The sequence below is a fragment of the Perissodus microlepis genome, chromosome 17 (assembly GCF_051167445.1).
Source record: "Perissodus microlepis isolate ML-2025 ecotype Zambia chromosome 17, ASM5116744v1, whole genome shotgun sequence".
NCBI lineage: Eukaryota > Metazoa > Chordata > Actinopteri > Cichliformes > Cichlidae > Perissodus > Perissodus microlepis.
This window is the reverse complement of record NC_140477.1, coordinates 29044908-29067590: the sequence shown is the minus strand read 5'-3', so window position 1 is coordinate 29067590 and position 22683 is coordinate 29044908. Positions and strand designations below refer to the sequence as shown.

Sequence of the window (22683 nt, the reverse complement as noted above, 5' to 3'; positions counted from 1 at the left end):
AGGGTGTCTGCAAGTTTCTCAAGTCAAATGACAATGTATGGGCTCGATGTATTCATCAATGAAGGACAAAAGTAGTTAAATGATCCAGGTCAAAACTGAAAGTGTGCTTTTTGTGCTCATTGTGTAAGTCAAGATTGTTATCGTCCACAGAGGGCCTGCAGACAGCCTGTAGAAGAATCGAAAACCAAAAAACACATCAACCTGCCTCACTCGAACACACTACAGGCACTACTGTCTGTCTCACCCCTCTCCTCAGGCTCCGCAAATTTCGCGGGATTCTGGGAACTGTAGTCTTTATCTCAGATAGGTAGTGGCTGACAAGGTCAGAACTAAACCGGCGTGCAGGGAATAACTGGGAGGTGGACCAGGGACGAGAGGAGGAAGGTGGTGGAGGAGGAGAACAGGCGGGGGACTGGGTGGGGGGCAGGAAGAGAGGACAGAGCCAGAGGTCAGGATGACTTATTGGATTCACGGTGCAGTGTTTCTCCTGACGGCAGGTCGTTTTAGCTCAGAATGCAATTCTGGGTTTTAACGATCGCTGGAACTTCTACATTTAATTCGCCGAGCCCGTTAAACCTAATAAACTTTGAAAATAAAACAGGAAGTAAGTTTATGACGCCAATTTGTTCAAAAAAGTGACACATACACAAATACATATTCAGTTTATCTGATGGGAATGCAAACAATCCAGATGAAAAGGGTGCTTTCCCCACTCTGCTGGTACGAGCTCTGCATGTGAGTCCTTTAGTGGTTCAGCCATCATAATCCATCCACAGTCGAATCCTCTAACTCAGCACATTTTTGTTGTAGAGATCTACCAAAAACCTCCACATGCAACTCATCAAATCTCCTGAAAAATCAATCTCAATCAGCTTCTTCACATGATCGCTGGAGCCCGGCGTGGACACTGTTTATTCCAAACTGAGATCAGTTTCAGTTTAACATTTTTCTGTCAACGTGGATCGGGGGAGCTCTCTGTTGAAAAGAAGTGATGTCAAATCTAAGCCACACAGTCTTTAAAAAGAAATGATGACGCTCAGATGAACCAACAGCAGGCAGTTAATGATTGATCAATACGGTCTTTATGGAGAGGGGCAAGGTCCAAGGAGTGTGTTGGAGGAAGCATTTGAGGGTGTTGTTATTGGAAAGGTGACAAAAAAAAAGCTGCAGCTCAATGCGAGCTGAGAATACAAGCTTGGTCCAGAGGAAGTGATTAAATATGGGGGAATAACATTAATAATATCTGAAAATATGCAAAAAAAAAAAAGACTCTGTAAGAGAAAAATGTATGATGTAAAGGGCAGGGACGGTTAAAATCAAATGAGCTCCTGATAAAGCTGTCTGACTGTTTGTATGAAGTCTGTTAAAGAACACGCTCTAGTGCAATGTAGGTATGTAGGTCACTATGGAGAGCCCTTATAAAGGTCCTACTGAGTGATAAACATCTAAGGATTATGGGTAAATAACTGCAAATTCACCTGCAAACAGAAATTTTCAGATCTTTTCTGTATGTTTTACATTATGACACTATTATTTTTTTAGGTCTATATTTTGATTGGGGGCGATCGTGGCTCAAGAGTTGGGCGTTCGTCTTGTAATCGGAAGGTTGCCGGTTCGAGCCCCGGCTGCGACAGTCTCGGTCGTTGTGTCCTTGGGCAAGACATTTCACCCTTTGCCTACTGGTGGTGGTCAGAGGGTCCGGTGGCGCCAGTGTCCGGCAGCCTCGCCTGTCAGTGCGCCCCAGGGTGGCTGTGGCTACAATGTAGCTTGCCATCACCAGTGTGTGAATGTGTGTGAATGGGTGGATGATTGTGTATAGTGTAAAGCGCTTTGGGGTCCTTAGGTCCTTAGGACCAAGTAAAGCACTATACAAATACAGACCATTTGATAGACTAACATGAACAGATCCACAAGGGTGAATTACTTTGAAGCAACAAGAATTATTCATCACTTCCTATACCTTTGGTTTCTTCCCAAACAGCCAGAGCTTGTTCTTGGTTCTGCTCATGGGGTGTTTCGGATCAGATCGTGGCCCCGGTGCCCCGTCTCGCTCTCGGTCTCTGTCTCCTTTGGGCGTGTTGCTGATGGTACCATCTGAGCCCGTTCTGCTCAAATTCTGACTGAAGTCCTCGAAGGGGAAGTCAGCAGGAGGTTCAAAGCCAGATTTGAATGACTCCACAACTATTGCTGAATCCTGGGAAGTGAGGAGGAAAATAAGTTTTCCTATCTTTATCCAAACACCAACCCCACGTCTAGACTACTACCGGCTTATCGGTTTCACAGATTTCTGAAGATGCTAGCAATAACCGCTCTTTTTCCCTTTCTTCCTACACTTACCCTTCGCTCGTCTACAGCCTTGGCAGCTGAAACCATTCCCTCTAGACATTTGGAGATGATGGGAATAACTCTCCGCTCTGCCTCAGCAAAGCTTCGATATGTCTCTCCAAGCTTTACCGTCCGACGTTCATCCATGTTCTGCAGATTCTGTTACACAGAGCACAGGAAATGGAATCAACACTAGGAAGTAGCCAAGTACTACACACACATAGACACACACACAGACACACACACAGACACACGTGCAAACCCCTGCAAGCAGATCCTTTTAATGACAAACACTGATACCTGGTTAGAAGATCAGTTAAAGCCATGTGTTAAACATTTAATGGGTCACTGACACAGAGCACTATGCTTTCACTGAAATGGAAACCTTTATACAAAGTCATTGAAAAACAATGAAAAAGAATCAGTGAGATTGTGTCAGTAAATAACAACGTGGACTTGAAGGTACAATTCCCTTCAAATCGTTTCAGTTTTATTTATATTGAGCCAAATAACAACAACAACCTCCTCAAGGTCCTTTATATTGTAAGGTAAAGACCCCTCAAAAAAATCAAATGAGCCCCCAACACCCAACCCAACCCACCCCCCTCCCCCATGAGCAAGGACTTGGCGACAGTGGGATGGAAAATCTCCCTTTTAACAGGAAGAAACCTCCAGGTTCACGGAGGAGTGACTATGTGTTGTGACAGGTTCTGTGTGAGAGGAGGAAGATGTGCTGTAGAGAGAGAGCCAGAGCTACAGTTCAACATGTCTGAGTTACCTTAAAGATCTGTGGTATGGCACTGTGGAAATGTTTCCACTGCTCTGCATTGAAGCTCTGGAGCTGAGCGGCGTACTCGTTCTTGCTCTCATCAGCCGCGTGAGTGCGCATGTAGAACTGAGCTTTGGCCTGAACAGATCATACACACCAACACAACATCAACAGTCACTGATGTCCCACCAACCTCCAGTCTGTCCACATTATAAATCACATGCATCACGGAGCTACGACTAATTCTGAAGCCATAACAAATTCAAATACTGTGTTTTCCAATTTTCAAAAGGAGGGAAAAGTCACGTCATTGCATAGATCCCACAGTACAAACAAGCCGAGGAGACTGCTACCACAGCATCTTACAGTTTAAGGCACATAACGGTGTTATTACAGGTGGGGGCTTCCTACCTTCTCCACCTCTGATTTGGTGGCGTTGATGTCATTATCTAGCCGCTCGTAGGTGATCTGGGACTTCTCTGCTTCTTTGCACTCTCTTTCAAATTTCTTTTTACTCTGAAAGGGAGAAAATAAACGCACAATTTTAAGTAAATTGAGTAACTCAGAAGATTATATAACATTTTCGCAGCCTCTCCATTTCATGTCTCAATAAAAAAAAAAATTTAAAAATAAAAAAATATGTGAATGAGAGGGAGATGAATCAGAGAGGAGGATAGTTTATTTCCTGCCAAGCCATCTGGGTTACATTACCAGTGAAGGAAACGCAGCGAATAGCTGAGACATTACAGTTCAGTCACCAGGTAGTCACCATTAAAGTCACGCAGCCCACACACTGAAACACTCGAATGGTTGTGCAGCACTGAACTCCACTAATGGGCCTCGGGCCAGGAAATGTGAAAAGATAAGAATTATTAACTTTTTTATTTACGTTTATTTTGGAGTTGTTGTGATTACAGAGAGGTCTTGTAATGAGCACTGGTGTAAAATAACTCAGCTCACGCAAGTGAATGACCTCAGATGTGAACAAATACAATCTCTTGCTCCTTCTTTCTCTCTCTGGAGCCCGTAAAGAGCCAAAAAGCAGGCCTGTCAGCGGCCAAATGCGGCACATGGGCCTTGCCTTGCTGTGGGAGGGGTTGGTCTGCACTGAGGTCTCTGTGTATGTGTGTTTTTTCAGTGTGTTTCCTGGTCTTGGCCCCTGTCTTCAGTCCCTGCAGACTGGGAAGTTTGCCAGGAAGAAGAAAGGATCCCAGCTGTCTTTTCACACTCAGAAACATGTGCTTTAAAATTACAATATTACAATATTACATATACATACATACATACATACATATATATGTGTTTATATATATAAATTAGCACAGATAGTGAAATGCTAAAATCAAATGCAAGTACCCTGAAATTGCATATTTCATTCTTGTATAAATAATGTAATGTGTGAAAGTGGGGGATAAAGTGGATCCTATTTGTCCTTCTGTTACCTTTGTTAACATATCTTACATTCCTCATGCAAACAAGTATGAGATGAATAAAGCCGGCTGTCCTGAGCAGATGATATTTACACTAAACAGTACATTTTTCTACTCAAACCTTCTCGCCTCACTTACATTGTCCATCTGTTTCCAGCAGTGATCCAAATGCTGCTGGGCCTTTCTGCCCTCCTGTAGATGCTGCTCATTTATGCACACACACAAACACACACAACGAGACACATTTACACAGAAACAGAAAATACATATAAATATGTGCACAAATACAAAATTACTGGACTCTGTGTCACAGTCACATATAAAACAACAATTACTTGAAGGAAGAGTTGAGTTCAGTTACTAAAGCAGTAAATGTCCTCAGCTGTATCAGACGCCTTAGTTTGTGTGGTTGTCATGGAAATGAATCTGTTGACATGCATATTGAGAACTATGTGATGCACTTAAGACTAATACTGCAGTGGCTGTTCAGCTGGGATTGTTGCCACACTAATATTAGTATATTTGTGATAATATATTATAAACGAAAGAATGGACAGCACTTCTCTGCCAGCATTAGAATCTATGCCAACCTTTCATGCTTTTCAATCCTAAATGTACAGTTACTCTGTTCAAAGATTATATTATAGATGGGAAAAGACTTGAGCTGCTCTACTCTTGCATCTGTTTGATTTCAAACAAAGTGATATCCTTCGTAGGGTCGTCTCTCTAGCTGCAACCCCACCCACCTGCTATTAAAACTTCCTGATCCTAAACCTATATGCAGTCTTTAAACATCTAAATACAAACAAAAACCACTATCATGTTGGTGTAATCCTAAGATACTACTGTCCCTACAAGAATGAGTGTTGGATTGCTATAGAGCACAAAACCAGCAGAGGGCGCTGTTTTTCCCCAAACGCATGGCTTTTAGCCTTTCACTTTTTGCCATCAGCAGATGGTGGAAAAGACAGATGGTTAACATTACATCCAACATATTTATCCTCTTAAGTAAAGCCAAGCAGAACACAAATTCATATGAAGGCAACACAGCGGATGTTAAGGGCAAACAGCAACATCCGTTTTATGACAGGAAGCAACAGTTTCTTTGACAAATGTGATCTAACAGCGAATGAGCTGAAAACAGACAGAAAAGAAAGCACATGTTTGGCTTTTGTTCAGTGGCACGCAGCGGGAGCAGTGAAGCATGAACATGTTAATGTACTCACATGCTTCCTCTCAGCTTTCAGGTCCTGGCTGTACCTCATCAGCTCGCCATAAACCCTGTGAGCCATCTCCTCCGCCACCACCTCCCTCTGACCGGCATAGTCATTAAGCTCATTGAGTATGGAGTAGAAAGACAGACATGACGTGAACCTGCAGGAGAGACACATAATTAACACGTGATTAAGACATAACATGTCCCATGTCTTCTAGTGTACTACACGCATATGCACAAAAACATAAACTCTAAGCCAGGGACATCAAACTCATTTTACATCATGGGTGCATCTCCCTTTGATCTTAAGTGGGCTGGATCAGTGAAATTCCCTTTGTTTTTTATAGTGTAAAGAAGTTTATCTTCACATTTAGTCCTGAAATATCTTAATATAAGAAATAAGAAGTGAAACTGCAACAGCATGTCTCGGTTTTGTAAAAAAAAAAAAAAAATACGGCAGTAGTAAATGAAAGAAATGGGCCAGCACTGCTCTTTAGGCTTAAATTGTAAGAAATAAATGTGTAAAATTACAGGAAAGGATCTGGTAGCTCAATGGACATATTTAGATAGTGAAATACAGGAACCTTTCAGTCATTCCATTGTTTAATCTATTACTTAATTACATTGGTGTATTATTAATGGCCATGTGGAAGGTCTTTATCGCCTAAATGTATGAAAATGCAGTTACAACTCCAAAATTTATGCTCTTCTTTACATTTTCCACTGAATGATTACACTGCAAACATCATTTAAATCAAAGCTTTAATTTTTGCAGAAATAAATACAGGGTATACATACTTTACATGCAGCGCACCTGATTTAAAAAAAAAAAAAAAGTGACTCTCAGGAAGCTGCACCTTTACCAGGTGCTTCTGGTGTCAACAAGTTTCTGGCACAATTTCTGGTTGCTCTTCTAGGAAGGATTAGTGGAGTTAAATTGAAATGGTTGTTTTCCTGGTAACTGACTTTTAGTTGTTTTATATATTTCAGAGGCAGCCTCAATGTGTGACTGAGGTCACTGCCCAGCTGAGTCCAAGCTTCAAATGGCAGTTTGAGGTTATGCTGAGGCAGTCTACCTTCTTCATTATCATGGGTACAGTGCTCTTGGTCCTCACTTTTACGCCCACAAAACAAAGTTGCATCTACAGGTGTGACTCATCTGACCATTTAATTTCCAGAAGCTCTCAGTACTAGACAACATGCATCTTTCTTGGACAACAGCCTATCAGTCCATGGCGATGTGAAGCTTCTTGACAGCAGACAGTGACATTGATGTTTCACTGATGTCTTGGAGGATTTTTTTTTCTTCTGACCATCTGAACCAACTCATCTCAGGGTGACAGCCAGCCTCTCTTTCAGACCTAAGCTAAATGGATATCCTCCCCAGCAACTTGTACTTTTCACCTGATGTCCTGCAAACATTAAACTCTGGAGCTCTCAGTCACATGGGCCCAGAAACCAGTTGGCAACCCGCTGGTCACGTCATGTCCCAAGGGAAAAATGTGTTGTTTCTGAAGGCTGTAAGCTGGGTGAAATTAGAGAGTCGCAGAGAAGCTGGTTTCTTCTATACAAACTACGGACAGCTGTGGCAATCTGCTCTTGCTAGGAGGTTTTCACTGCAGCATGATATACCTCTAAGACCAATTTCACAAACAACCTTCCACAACCGTTCATCAACCATTCAGGGAATGCACATTGTTCCCCAGTGTCCTGTGGCTACCAGGCAGTCACTGACCAGTCTCTTGGCCTGCATAACTGGAGCTTTAACAAGGGATTTCCCAACAACTGCCAGGAACCATCAACAGCCACTCACAACTGGTCAAATTATACTCGTTCTTCCACAGTGCCCAGTGGTTGCCAGGCAGTTGCCAACTGGTCTCTAGGTCTGTGTGACTGGGGCCTTAGAAATGGCTCCAAGAAACATTATAGACGCGTGTGAATCTACAGTTCTCCTCTTCAGATCTGAACTGAGCACCCTGGACTTTTTACTGTTCTTGGTCAGACCGACGAGTGCTGTGAAAAGAAAATCTATAAGAAAAGAAGCTGCAGCTGTGATCAGTCAGGATCACTCACAGGAATTGTGAGTGCCTTGTCAACACATTTTGAAACTTTTAGTACCTCTGAAAGACAGTGCAAGTATATTGTTGGCTATGGATATTTAATTTCAACTTAAAACATATTTTAGGAAACCCATAATAAATTCCTGAGTCATTTGCATGTTATGCAATTAGCCCAGCATTAAAAAACGAAAAAAAGCAGTTCACAGAATTTACTGAAACCCAAGATAGCGAAAATATTTACATCCATGATGAGTGCGTGCCAACTTTCTAAAGAAACTGTGTCTCCAAACCTTCAAACAAAGAAACAAAGAATCCACATTCTCGCAGACTTTTGTTTGTAAGACATCAGCCTTCACAAACTCGCAGCTTAATGGTGTATTATCCTTTTCTACTTAATGAAAATCAAAAATCAGTCATGTGATTCGGCTGTGGCTTTTGCTTACAATTAAAGAACAGAAAAACAAAGACTGAACAGTTTTGACATTTTTAGTAATTTTTTTTTATTTTTTTAGCACACGTATGCCATGGCATCAAAGCCAGCGTCTGGGTCCTTCCAACGGACAAACAGTATTTATAAAGTGTCCGACAGGCCTTTTCCGCTCTTACCGTCTGCAGACATCCGACAAGTAAACAAAAGCAGAAACACAGACACTTAAGGTTACTCACCTCGGCTCCTCATCTTTGGAGCGCTTTGGACAATATTTCTTCACCAAGTTCCTGACAGACAAAAGACACAGAGAAGCAGACTTGTGTAAGACATTTTAACTGTGGTAGAGAGACACACACATGTATATATATATACACACACACACACACATACACACACACACACACACATAGAAAATAGGCATCATAGTTTATTATTAGAGATGAATAACACATTTAAACATCAAAGTCTCTGCCTGTCCATTCCCTCAGGCTCTGCTAGCACAAACTACAGTTACAGTGTGATTTAATTTTTTAGCTAGAGTGCAAAGGAATGTGTGTGTGCAACAAACTCTATGTGTGTGTGTGTGTGTGTGTGTGTGTGTGTGTGTGTGTGTGTGTGTGTGTGTGTGTGTGTGTGTGCATGCGAGTTGTCTTGCTATCGGTGCTATCGGTGACAAAATAAGGAGTTTCTGCCTGATTTCCTGGAAACATGTTTCATGCAGACCTTTGATCACTCTTCACAAATCCTCAGCGGTGTGCGTCTTTTTTTCATCTATTCACAAGAGATATCCCCCCTTTGAAATCCCAAATGCGCCGCCAGTGGGACTCTGGTTTTTAAATGTGAGTTACTGTTCTAATAAAGGTCTGCACTGCAAAGTGCTGATGCTGTTATAGCTCAGATTTTGAGCATGCTGGAGACAAAGACAGGCTGCTGTTAAATACATACATTTACCCTTCTTTTAGTTTTATATCATTTCATCTCATGACTTCATTCCTATTGTCAGTGCATTGCTTTAGACTGTTTTTTTAAGTGTGCTACATGTAACTATGGCAAAAAAAAGCAAAAAAAACAAGCAGCGCTTCATCTCTGACCTTCTTCATCTTCCATACATTACTAGAATAAAACTTTTATACTATTCTAAGCATATTGCATTTTTTGTCTTGAAGAAAGGCTTTTTGCTGTTGGTGTGTTACTGCTCTTAATGAACCGAACAGTGCACACGCAGCTGTATTATACCAAAGGATATAAATATTCATTTGGGATTCAGTCCCAGGAGTGGCAGCATTTACATTAGCCTGATCAAACACACAAAAAAAGCTTCAATATAGAATCTTCAGCATCAAAGGATTTCCCAGTATGTGTATGAAGGAAAAGACAACACCATCACACTTAATCTGTGTCTCATAAAGCTGCATTTTATGCTTTTTTTTGTCTTAAAGTATATCAATATAACTTTCTGTATTTGACATTTTGTATACGTGTGTGTGTGTGTGTGTGTGTGTGTGTGTGTGTGTGTGTGTGTGTGTGTGTGTGTGTGTGTGTGTGTGTGTGTGTACCGTAGCTGCTTGGCATAGTTTTGCTCTATCTCCAGTCTCTCCTTGACAAACTTTGCATAGCGCTCAAGAAAGTCAATCCCCCATTGAGTGTGTTTGTCCAGATTCTCGAACTGGTCCTAAAGACAAAAACACAGTAAGACAGAAAAAGACGCATTTAATAAGGACTTTCAGGACACGGTGAACAAAGGGTTCAAATTCAAAGATTACTCAGCAGTCCATGTGGAATGACTCTGAACATACAAATGAGATACACATTTCCTTCTGCTGGCTCAGCTCTAAAAAGTATTAGTGAGCTGTGTACATCTCATGCATCCCTGATTTAAACCACCACATGTGGACAAATTACAATAAATCAGCTGCAGACTCGACATCAGAAGCAGCAAAATTAAGATCAGCATGAGGACAGACTAATGATTGATTCGTACAAATTACATATGACATACTGTTTCAGACTTCAGTATTATTGGTGGTTTGATCAGGAACCCAAAGGCCAGTGAAATCAGTGTCTGTGGCCACATGCCCACATTTGATCCATTCTCATTGAAATCCATCCAGCTGAAGGTTTTCGGGCCAACTGTTTACATTTATTGTGAGTGAACAATGCATTTTCATGTCCAGATGAGTTGAATCAGCATGATGCATGCAACAACTGTCAAATATGTCCTGCATCATTTTTTTTCACGGGCTACCAATCATCTGTTCACTGCAGTAGTTGCAGTTATTGTCCTGCTCCTGCAGTCAAAGGTTTCTGACTCTCCAGAGGGGATCAGTTCAGCTTGGAAGAGGAGATGTTAACATCTCCATGCGCTTACACAGACAGAGGATACGCATGCAAAGAATGTAGACAGAAAGCAGCCAGGGTGAACATTTACATCCCAGAAATGCTCTTTATAGTCCATCCCTCTCAAACCGATGGAAGCTTCATTGGGTTTGTGTTCTGGTTTCTTTGCTTGAGGTGTTTTTTGAAAAGGAAACCAAGACTTCACTGTAAACTGGTGGTGCAACAATTTTAAACTTTATAATTTAATATATTAGCTTTTTTTGTTTTGTTTTTTGTTGCATTGTAGATAATTTTTTCTATCCACATACTTCAACAGTGCACTGACTCATGGCGGTAAACGATCAAGCATCCTGCTCCACAATCACCCCCATCAAACACAATCAACCCTGGACCCTGCCCAGGACAAACACTCTTATCTATAGCCCACATTGGTGGTTGCTGGTCACTTAATTGTTTTGCGTAAGGCCACCACAATGGCTGTAGATTTGCTAATGGCTGTAGCAATTCTTCAGCTGGAACCAGCTTGCACTGTTACTGCTTTTATAGTGGATCTTACTCTGCCTTTTTCACTCAAATACTGAACATCCTTGTCACTCCTGTCAACTCAGATGAACACCATGACTTTTTCAAAGTACTGAAAGCTCTCCATTAAGACAAAATCAAACCAAAATGGTGGAAATATGTCAACTACTGTGGACACCGACATCAAAATACCCATCAAGTGAGCCACATGAGCTACTGCTCTGTGTGCTTTAGGCTGCATGTGGGTGTGTGAGCGTGTGTGTGTCAACATGAAGCTTGAACTGGAGAAAAATAAAGGTCACAGAGGCAAACATGAAACAGCCAACCCTTGCTTGTCCAGTTATTACTTTCTTCAAACACAAAGAGAACAAAAGGAAGCCGAAACAATACTGCAATTTACCTTGCTGTGTACATAGAACAGCAGTGTCAGCAGCAACTGATACCCATACTTAAATGCCAAGTATGGTCTTAAAATCATTAGCAATATGTTCAGAAGTTAACTGCCAGAGTTCTCACCCACCCTAAGCCTTGGCAGCACATCACCCCCACCCTTATGCATCTTCACTGGCTCCTGGTTAAGTTCTATATCTCCTTTAAAATCCCCCTCCTCACCTACAGATCCCTACACAGCACCCTAGGACGTCCTCCTTCCCTTCACATCATCCTGGAATCGGATTTCCACCAACAGGGATCTACTGTTCACCCCACACACCAGCCTGCCATCCTAAATTTGGCAATGCCCCTCTCTGGCAATTTCAAAAAGCAATTATTATAATAATTATTATTATAATAATTATTATTATTATAACCTCAGTTCACACGCAGAAACAGCTTCTCTAAATCATATTTCTCTAACCAATGTGGAAAAAACTGCATGTTACTAAAAATGACACAGGCATTTTTCCCTCCTGCTATACTTGAATTCAATGTATCACTCTACTATTCTGCCACGTTTTCCTCCCCACTGTCCACTGAGGTCCATAATAAGTGCTTCACTAAAGCTTGTAACATCGTGTTTCCACTGTGAAGTGTGGAAGAAATTCTGTCTGGTTCAAGACAAAAACTGCAAACAAGAGGGGGGGCTGCAGTCCAAAAGCAGCCATCAGTCAAAGAATATGCTCACTAATTACAACCAGTGAGATAAACAAAGCGACCCCAGCATGTTCACACAAGCAGCAGGATGAAACACAGAATTCCCATTGGTCTCTATGGAGCGTGCTGGCAGTTTTCTCTAAGTGAGAAATAAACTGCAAAAGGGCACATTTTCTTATTCAAGCATAAAGATTTCACCCAAAACCGAGCAGCCAAAGACAAAACAAGAAGCCGAGCAGCAGGGTGAAAAAATAAAAATCAAAGAACGGCAATCTGCATGTTTTGGTGGAGCTTTTGGATCAATATTTTCTGCATCCTGTCTGTCTGGCTGCATCTGGTTAATGCGTACCGGCCCCGTTTCTTGCCAGCCTGTCTGGCTCGTTTTAGCAGCATGTCTGTCTGTGGTTGCGTCAGCCTCTGTGACGGTGCCTATGAATAAGTAATACAAGTATGAGCTCATCCTGTAGTTTGTGGCAAGCTGAGCACAGGCTGCCTCACTGGGGAAATGACAGCATCTTCCCGGTCTTCTCTGGGATGAAAATAACGCTGGCTGAAGAGTTGCAGCCTAAATCTGGGATCTGCAATGTGGCTTGGTCTCAGTAAAGGCACCTGCACCACTCACACTTTCTTTGCAGGGAGTCAAATATCAGTACTAAGTAACAAGACCAGCAATAGTTTTTTTAACCTGTGTATCCAGTCCCGTGTTAAGCCAGTCAGCCGTTATCAGAGTTAGACTGCAGTCTAAGAAGAGAAACTCAGGCATCCCCAGCAACCTCTTCCAGCTAGTTCCAGGGAACACCAAGGGTTCCCAAGCCAGCTGAGAGATCTCATTTCTCCAGAGTTTGTCCCAGGTTCTCTTCCCTCACAGAGGAGACATCCAGGAGGCAACCAGTCTCCAAACAGCTGCAGTCTGACTGCAATCACTCTCAGACAGATTGGTGAAGGTTTGCAAATAACTGCCGTCCAATTTGTAGATGGAGACAGGCTGCCTACACAATCAATTAGAGTCAGTCTGCACCAGTGATCATCATTCTGCAGCTGAGGATGTGCAGGTCTGCAGACTGAGGCGGAGTAGTGGAGACAGTGGATGAGAGGTTGGGGTTTTTTGTTTTTTTTTTACAATAATTTATTAAAACGTCTTTCTCATTTTGATGTAGACAGCCGTGTGGTCAGATTTAAAATGCAAGCAGTGACTGGTTCAGTGTTTCGCAGCGTATACAGTGTATTTTAGCCCAACTCGATCCAAAATTCATTTTGAACTTTTCAATGGTGATATTCTACAATGAATTACTGAGATGTGTTATGTGTGTTACTTGTTATACTCTTTGCTCTTTAATACATTTTACCCGTTATGACCTGTAATTATATTATCAGAATTTATTTTTTTTGTTAAACAAATACAACCACTAAAATTGAATCTTAAATGCTTATTTTGTTCATTCTAACTTGTATTTGGAAAAATTAGCTGGAAATTCACTAATGCTGTTGTTGCAGGACGGGGTCAAACTTTTCCCTGCAGCGTCGAAAACGGTATTGAGTAGCAAGTATTTTCCTCAGTATCGAGTTTGAAATTCTAGTATAATGACAACTCTAGTATTAACACGAGCAGAGGGAGCTCATTTCTGTCGTTTGTATCCGTGATCTCTTCTTTTGGCCACTGCCCAAAGCCTGCAGACACAGGTGAGGACAGGCAGGTAGACTGACCAGTAAATCGATAGCTTCAGTTTCACACTCTGTTTTCTCTTCACTGCAACATCTATCAATCTCTCCATTTCTTGTGAACAAGACCCCAAGGTACTTAAACTCCTCTACTTGAGGCAGTAACTTTTCTCAGACATAACACTCCATCAGGGCTTTTTCCTGCTGAGATGTCCTTGGACTCGGTGGTGCCAATTATCATCCCCGCAACTTCACACTGGGCTTCAAACCTCCCCAGTATGAGCTGGAGGTCACCATCTGATGAGCCAAAAGAACCACATCATCCACGGAAAACAGAGTGCTGCTTAGCTGTGCCTATCAACTAATCAACTAAGTTTAATATTTAAACTGCTGGTACATTGATCCCAAACAAACAATGTTCATATGTACAAATAAAATATTAAAATGATGAACATATACACCTTGGGATTTGATTTCTCCGTTTCTGTTTGTATACTATGTGATATTTAAAAAGACTAGCTCACAAAATAACACACATCATACGAGCTGAACCCTGAAAGCAGCAGAAAGGTGAACTAACAGCAATATTATCATCAGCAGGAACACAACATCCTGTCACACAATCCCCACATAATCACAGGAAGAGGTGCCTCCACAAACACAGCAGTAACACTAGACCCCTCCATCACAATGCATTTGGACTGTTGTACAGTGTGTGCTGGGGATAAAAATACTTGCACTGAGAGTGAAAGCGATACCATTTAGCCAGAGCGAAAAATACTTTAACTGAAAATCTTTTAACAAAATAAATAAACCATCCTATTTTTGGGGTTTTAAAGTCTAAACTTTAAAAAGACAGAAAAATTAGAGGAAATATTTTTTTTAAGTCTCTCCACCCAAACTAGCATAGATAGCATATCAAAAATAAATTAATGTTGACCTTTGGCTTCATGCACAATCCCAGCTCAGGTAAATGTCCTCTGCTTAACCCATTATGCCCATTAGCCCATTATAACAAAATTCCGGACCAGAGAAGGTGTAACAGTGTTAGTTCCCTATCAGTTAATTATAATATGATGAAAGATTATTACAGATTTTTTTTTTCTGTCTAGTCAAATCATAACACACTCCACTTTTATGACTCACTAGTGGAAAAAAAGATTGTCATTATCTTTATATAACCCATACTGAGAATCATAGATGACATCAATAATGCTGCAGTAATGCTTTTGAACATTAACACACATGAACATTTCACTATAAGGAAACTAAGGAGCAAAAAATAAAAATAATGGCGACCAATTCCAGTTAGCCTTTATTTCTGCTGGGAGATACAGACAAAGGTCCTAGTGAACAGTCTGAACATAGCCGGACTCTATGCAATCTTTAAAAAACAAAACAAAACAAAACCAAGTACACCCTCGCTGTTCCATAGGAACTGAGAGCGGTAGTCAGGTAGGGCTGCCACAAACTATTATTTTGATAGTCAACTAGTCACCGATTATTTTTGCGATTAGTCAATCAGATCATGCATCCATTGGACGTACAGCGTACAGCTTATTGCATCTGCTCTTATATAACTATCATTAGCTTAAAGCTTTAAGTGTTTAAGGTATGTGCTAACTAAAAATAAAGACAAGATGATAGTTTATTAAATTTTTATTGAAATTTGCAGATTGTTTCGGTGAAGTTTAATAAACTCCTTGCTATCTAAAATATAACGGGACACCTGAGTATATTCTCGAGCATCTCACACTTCTGATAATCAGTTGTCTCCAGCTGTGTAAAAACTATAACTTTAATCTCAGCCAAACCGATTTACTCAGGAACAAATAAATTACTGAAAAAAAGCCAAACAATAACATTTTTAAGTTATCTAAGTGACTTATATATCACGTTTAACCTGAGTAGCGAAAGCTGGCGGTGGGTTTGAAAACGATTTGCCGGGAGTCCGGTGTTCTCACCGGCTCTAGTGAGCCTTGAACCCCGGCTAGCTATCGAGCTAGTGGGTAACAGACGTCTCCGAAAACGTCGGAGCGCTTTTGAAAACATGTGGTGTCTTGATAAACTGAGCAGATATTTGAGGTTTACACAGCTACATTCTCGCCTGAAAATATGTTAAATGTTTATTTTGTGACCCAGAAAGAATAATAAGAGTAATATTAAAACTAACTAGCTGCCGCCATTGTTGGAAACTGAGCTGGGCCGCGCTATGAATTCTGGGACAGAGCTACCTCTTCTTCGGGTTTAACGGCAGCTGGCATCCTTGTACATGCAGTGCTGCCATCTTCTGTTTCAGTCCGTTATTACACTCTTAAATCCTGCTACTTATTCCTGCATCTTTTGGGATCTTACAAAGCTTCAAACGATGCGTCGACTATTAAATCAGTCGTCGACGATTTTGATAGTCGACGTAATTGTGACTAGTCAACTAATCGTGGCAGCCCTATAGTCAGGTGATGATAATCAAAAACACTTGAATAATTGATCATAAGCAACTGTGAGAACTTCTATAAAAGCAGATGCAGCGATCTTAAAGAAGCAATTGTTGTTGGCCATCAAGCTAGGAAACTTGTTTTAAGTCCACTTCCAAACAATTTTCCAATCTTTCCACAGTTAAAAACAGAATTCAAAAATGGAAAACATGGAAGATAGTCTTTCCAGGAGTGGATGTCCCAGCAAATTCACCACAAGATCAGATAGTCAGACTTTACAGGCTTCCATTTGCATGTTAAATGTTCATGATGGATTCATGATAATGCACTTAGAAAAAGACCGAACAAGTATGGCTTAGTTGGATGGGTTGCCTTGCTTCTTCTCTCTTAAAACATCGCAGCACAGCTTTCAGTTTGCATGAAAAATATACTAAACTTCTGGGACAAAGTCATTTGTACAGCTGAGGCCAATGTGAAGCTGTCTGGCTATAATGCACAGCACCACAAAAACCCCAAACACAGCATATCAGCACAAATAGAGCAGGGCAATATGACCAAAAATATTTATCACAATATACATTTGAAAATTTGCGTTAACGATATAAATGACGATATAATTGACACTAGACAAAATACTTTACAACTCCACAACTTTATTAGTGCAAAAAAAAAAAAACATCAATGTATTTTCACTTAAACAAGCAGCTGTTTTTTTATGTGCATTAAAGTTATATAAAAATTTAACAGTGCAAATGCAAATTCCTTGCTGACAGTTGAACCAAAAGGCATTTCCAGTGGAAACTGGCCGACATATCCTGAGCCTAACCATGTATAATATCCACAAAACTTAAAAAGAGGTTATATACACACACAATACAGTAATATTATGTTGAAGCACAGTACGTATCACTCCGCAAGGCTCGTGCCTACGATAGCCGTAATGCTCCGACAATCCATGAAGCAGTGCGGCTTCGTAGCTTAGCAAAGTCGTACTGAAACATTTGACAGATTTTCAAGGGTCGTGTACCACATAAAATCGTTTAGAGGTCAGTAAACACAACCAGAATTCATACATAAGGCACACGGGATTATAAGGGGCACTGTCGATTTTCAGAAAAATCAAAGGATTGATTCTAAGGGTGCCGTATTTTCCAAACAACACAGTAATAACAACGGCCCGCTAGCACGCTCTACCAAAAATAGTGCTTTGTTGTGTATCTGACGGACGAAAGCTAACCCAGTTCCACACCAATGAAGTTGCAGCATTTTTACAAACCAATTCTGGTTCATCCGTTTCATTTAACGACCTGCTTTCGCCCTTCTCATTCTCCGTCATGTGCGTATGAAAACAACGGCACTGCGCATGCTCGTTTTAACCATATTCTATCGCGATATTTCATTTTCTTATCCTTGCCCAAAATTATACCCGTATTACTGTGAACGGTATCATATGGCCCAGCCCTACTCACAAACACTTCATACAAACTGCACGGTGGTGGAGGGGTGATGATTTGGGTTTGTGTTGCAGTCACAGGACTTGGGCAAAGTATTTTAGAGTCAAATGTGATTCCATACAAAGAAAAATGTCAGCCAATATATCAGAGTCAGTGTACAGGTGAGGCTATTACAACTAGTGTTTAACTTTTAGGCTGACACGTGACTAATTGGACACATGACACTGTAGCTGGTATATGGTGAAATCTCTAAAAAATGTCTCACAGCATGATAAAAATGGGTCAGAAAATCTACTTTTGCTGAGATTCTCTCTAACAAAGCACTGCTCTGCTTTAATGAACTTAAATCTCAGGGTGAGAGAATAAATTAGTCATTTAGCTCCCAGTTGCGAGGGGCTAAAGATTCTTTGTGTGCAGATTATATAGCAAATACACCTCCTGCTAACCAATCAGACGGCCACACGGCACTTCCAAAGCCAATCAGATACTCAGCCAGCCTGGGAGCATTCAACGGGATAACGCGAGGTTAATTAGCATAGAGAATACTACTAAGACAATAGACTAATTACACACTGTTTCATTCAAGAGTGTGGTGCGCGCACGCACAAACACACAGACACACTGGTGTGCACAAGGCAGACACAGACGCAGACACACACACACACACACACACACACACACTGGTGTGCACAAGGCAGACACTGGGTGGGAAATGTCAACTTGTCTGAAATACTGGCATCACACTGAAGACCCTCAGGCTATGTCTGCACTGTGTGTATGTGTGTGTGTGTGTGTTTACTGTGTCTATCTGCGCTCACGCTACCCAAAAACAACCAAAAAAAGAAAAAAAGACATTTCTACCAGGAATGTGGTGGGGAGATGAGACAGAAATGTGTGTGTTGGAGGCTGAAGAGGGAGCGTGAGGGAGGAGAGGCCTGGAGAGCGAGAGGAGGTAAGAAAAACAAGTGGATAACAGGAGGAAGATTGGTGCATGAGCCCTGTTTGAGATAATTATTTTGTCTAAGTCTGCATACAGGGACGCAGATGGTGAGCCATGACAACCACAGCCCAGCAGAAGAAGCCCAGCAGATTTTAGATTTATTGAGGATACTGATCAAGTCAAATACTAAAAAAAAACAACCCAAAAAACAGGATAGCAAAATGTCTTTTTGTCTTTTATTTTGTTTTATCTCCATCAAAAATAAAAGTGGGTTCATTTTGAGCGTAAAACTCCTGGCTACCTTCAGCCCTGTTAGAGAGCAAGAGGTAAAAACACATAGTGTGTGTGTACCTGAATGTTACACAAACACACACACATTGCTTTTTCCCTTGATGTGAGCATGTGGATTTGAATAGACTTGGGTTTGTTGCTGTAAGGTTGTTGGGTTGAACAGCATCCAATTGCCATCTAAGGGCAAAGCAGACGGGGGCTCTGGCATGCCGTCGACTTTACCTCCTTAACTGTGCTGCAGACAGCAGGAACAGCCAGCTTCTTGAACCCATTTCACTCTCTGCTACAGGTTTTATTCAGTTTTTCGAACTCTGACTCCCCAGAGAGCACTCAGAGAGCTCTTCTATCCCATTAGTATGATTCTGTGGTGGAGGGTTTACTAAATGCTTAAGTACTCCACACAGCACTGCACGTTCTTTCACCTGTTCTCGTACGCAGCTTCTAGCTTTCAAACCAGCAACAAAAATACAGTACGGGGGGTTTGGATAGATTAGCCAGGTTGCACAGTTAACTGAGATAGTTAATTGAGCCTTTCACACAGTTTTTATCTACACACTGTAAACACATGCGCAAAAACACACACCTATACCTCTACTACTATTTGTTTTCCCTTGCAGGCCTCATTCTTTGCCCAGCAGAAATAGAAACCAGTGCATGCATCACTGTGACCCTGCACAAACAAACTTGCCTATCCACACAAACCTTAAAGGAACTCTGTGATTCACAGGTGTCCAAATTATAGATCATTTTGGTGGATTAAAACGAATCGGTGACTCTTGTGGATTACACTCTGCTCTGAGTCAGTGAGCTGCTTCAGGCCTGCAGACACACACTGAGACTGTTTTCCCATGTAAACCCGCTAAGCTCTTGTCCAGTCAGGGTGTGTGTTTTTGTTTACCACTGCAAATGGTTCGGTTGAGGTGAGCACACGGGTGTTTCCTCTCATGTGATAGTCAGAGCATTTGTTTTTCAGTCTGCGTGTTTACTGTCAGATTTGAGGATTATCTCCAAGAGTTCACAGATGTGTGCAGTTATTACAGAGGAAACTATTAATTGGTTTCACATGACTGCAACCATGACTTGGCATCCGCAGAGGTTCAAAGCAAAGAAATTGGATTGTAACTAGGGCTGGGCGATATGACCCAAAATTCATATCTCGATATTTTTTAGCTGGATGGCGATATAAGATATATATCTCGATATTTTTTTAAAGCCATAAAGTAAGAACAAAAAGAGAGTTCTTAGTCAAAGCTGTGTCCCAGATGTCACACAGGCACTTTTATTAACATACAGCATAGATGTACATGAAAAAAACTACTCAAAAATAAATTATGAGCATTTATTAAATAATAATGCTCCATAAATAAAAGAAAACTATGTTGTTTTTGTCCATAACAAAAAGCTCACAATTGTGCAGTCAAAATATAAACTAACAGATGCTGAGCATAATAACAAAGATTTCACAGCTGCTCTGTTCCCAACTTCTACTGCGTGACTGACAGCCTGGAGTTTGAAATCCGCTTCAGGTGCCATTTATGGTCCTTATACACACACAATACGGTAATATTACGTTGAAGCACAGTACGTATCACTCCGCGAGGCTCCTCCTCGGTAGCCGTAATGCTCCGACAATCCATCAAGCGGTGCAGCTCCGTAGCTTACCAAAGTTGTACTAAAACATTTTTTGACAGATTGCTGAGCGCTGTGTTCCACATAAAATCGGTTCGCGGTCATCAAGCACAACCAGAATTCATACATAAGGCGCACTGTCAACTTTTGAGAAAATGAAAGGATTTTAGGCTGTGCAGCCCCTGTGGGCTGCATGGCGTTAGCGTGGTTAGCTCGTTAGCGTGGTTAGCTCGTTAGCACGTTGACGCCGTCCAGCCCCACGCACGGAGCGATGCGCAGTAACTCGTTAACGGAGATTTGCCGTGTTCATCTTGTCGCTGCCTGCAGGTGAAGCTATGGGGGAGGAGGGGGAGTTGTGTTCAGTGAAGGAGAGGCGAGGCGGAGTAACGTTGCGTAGAGACAAAAGTGGACGAAAGAGAGGCAAACTTATGGCTCCACAACTATAATTATAACGTATATATCGATATAAAGGATATTGTCACATCTTATATCTCGTATAAAAATATATCGATATTTTTAAAAAAAAACCTCGATATATCGCCCGGCCCTAATTGTAACTGAGAATATTATTAACCACTGTCAACAGATACTTCTCTAGCATATGTGCTCTCGATCCTTAAGTGGCTCGGACAGGTCATACATTTTTGGCCCATCATTGGTCCTGGACCCCCTTTAATAGAAACCAGCATTTGCTGTGTGCCAGCAACTGTGACTTTGAGGAAAACATCTAGAAAGAAAAAAAGCTTTACAGATGCTTAAAAAGAAAAACTCACTATAAACACAGATGTTTTAACAAAAACTGAAAAATGGAAAGTTGGAACAGATGCTGGTTGAAAACACTGTACTTTTACAAGTAAAAATGCAACAGTGCAACAGTGGATGTCCATCTGTTTCCAAGCACGTCATCAAATACAAGATCAACGTCCATTAATCCATAATATATAAATATATAAAGAGGTTACCTTACACGTGTAGGAACACCTTTCTGTACCATTGATTCATTAATGCTGAATTCTCTCGCAGCTGCTCTATTCCATGTTGTTGCAGTATATTAATGACTAACCTCGTATTGTGGATGAATAATCTCAGTTGTTCTCCTGACTGAAGTTTGGTCCGTTTACAGCATCCTGCTATGCAATTGCATTTGTCCCTAACCATTGGCAACCCTTGCCTTAACTTTTACCGAGTGGAAAAAAGTTGCCGTTCATCCTCCAGCTTCACTGTGTTTATGTTATGCTAACATAGCTGTCTCGCTAGCGATCACGTAGCACAACATTATATACCAGCTAGCCAAACTTCAGTAACCCTACAAACATCACTGCTGTTTAGTTTTCTGTCTTCATTTATGGTAGAAGTGATAGCAGAGCTGTAAGTTTTAATTTTTCAGAAATCTCTCAGTCAGAACATGCTTATATCATGTTTAGGTGGAAACTAGCGAGCTAACTTCCTGTTAACTTCTAACTCTGTTAAATTTCATAAATTCTGTTTTTATGGATGCCTGGATGTTAAACTTAACTGTTACGCCTGGTAAAGCAGCAACGCTGATCATTTTATTAAAGATGAAAAACTTTAGACAGTTTTTAACTCTCAGTGATGCCGCAGTGTTCATTTGACTTTGGGACCTGAAGTGGACGGAGTTTTGGACCCACATTACTCCGCGGGGCTCCCGACTACAGTAGGTCGACAATCCATCAAGCATTGCAACTTTGTAGCTTACCAAAGTTGTACTAAAACATTTTTTGACAGATATTTTAGTGCCGTGTACCACATAAAATCGGTTCAAGGTCAGTAGGAACAACCAGAATTCATACATAAGGTGCACTGTCGATTTTTGAGAAAATTAAGGATTTTAAGTGCACCTTATAGTGCGGAAAATATGGTAGTTAAACACAGTGGCTAACTGTGTAACCTATGCAACTGAAATTGTGCTGAGATCAGTCTGCTGAAGGTGGAAGTAACAAATCTGTTTCAGCACTTGAAAAAAAAAACAAAAAAAAACACACCATCAAGTACTACCAGGCTATGGAGGAGAAAATGCTAGCAGGTGCTCCACTGAGCACAAGCTAGTTACACTCCAAAAACTAATGCAGGACT

General features: G+C 41.1%; 1 protein-coding gene across 3 annotated transcripts in view; it reads right to left on the bottom strand.

Annotated features, from left to right (window-relative positions):
• Positions 1-22683, bottom strand: part of fnbp1l (formin binding protein 1-like) — a 50983-nt gene that overhangs the window by 10007 nt on the left and 18293 nt on the right. For 2 of the 3 annotated variants that reach the window (XM_084910848.1, XM_084910849.1), the window contains exons 2-9: positions 9787-9902; positions 8467-8517; positions 5751-5898; positions 4663-4725; positions 3506-3610; positions 3104-3232; positions 2338-2484; positions 1961-2194 (exon numbers count right to left, since the gene is read on the bottom strand). In XM_084910848.1, coding sequence (XP_084766974.1) covers positions 1961-2194; positions 2338-2484; positions 3104-3232; positions 3506-3610; positions 4663-4725; positions 5751-5898; positions 8467-8517; positions 9787-9902 — 993 coding nt within the window. Of the gene's footprint in view, positions 1-244; positions 417-1958; positions 2195-2337; positions 2485-3103; positions 3233-3505; positions 3611-4662; positions 4726-5750; positions 5899-8466; positions 8518-9786; positions 9903-22683 lie in introns of all 3 variants that reach the window. The other variant, XM_084910850.1, reaches the window with a different exon arrangement.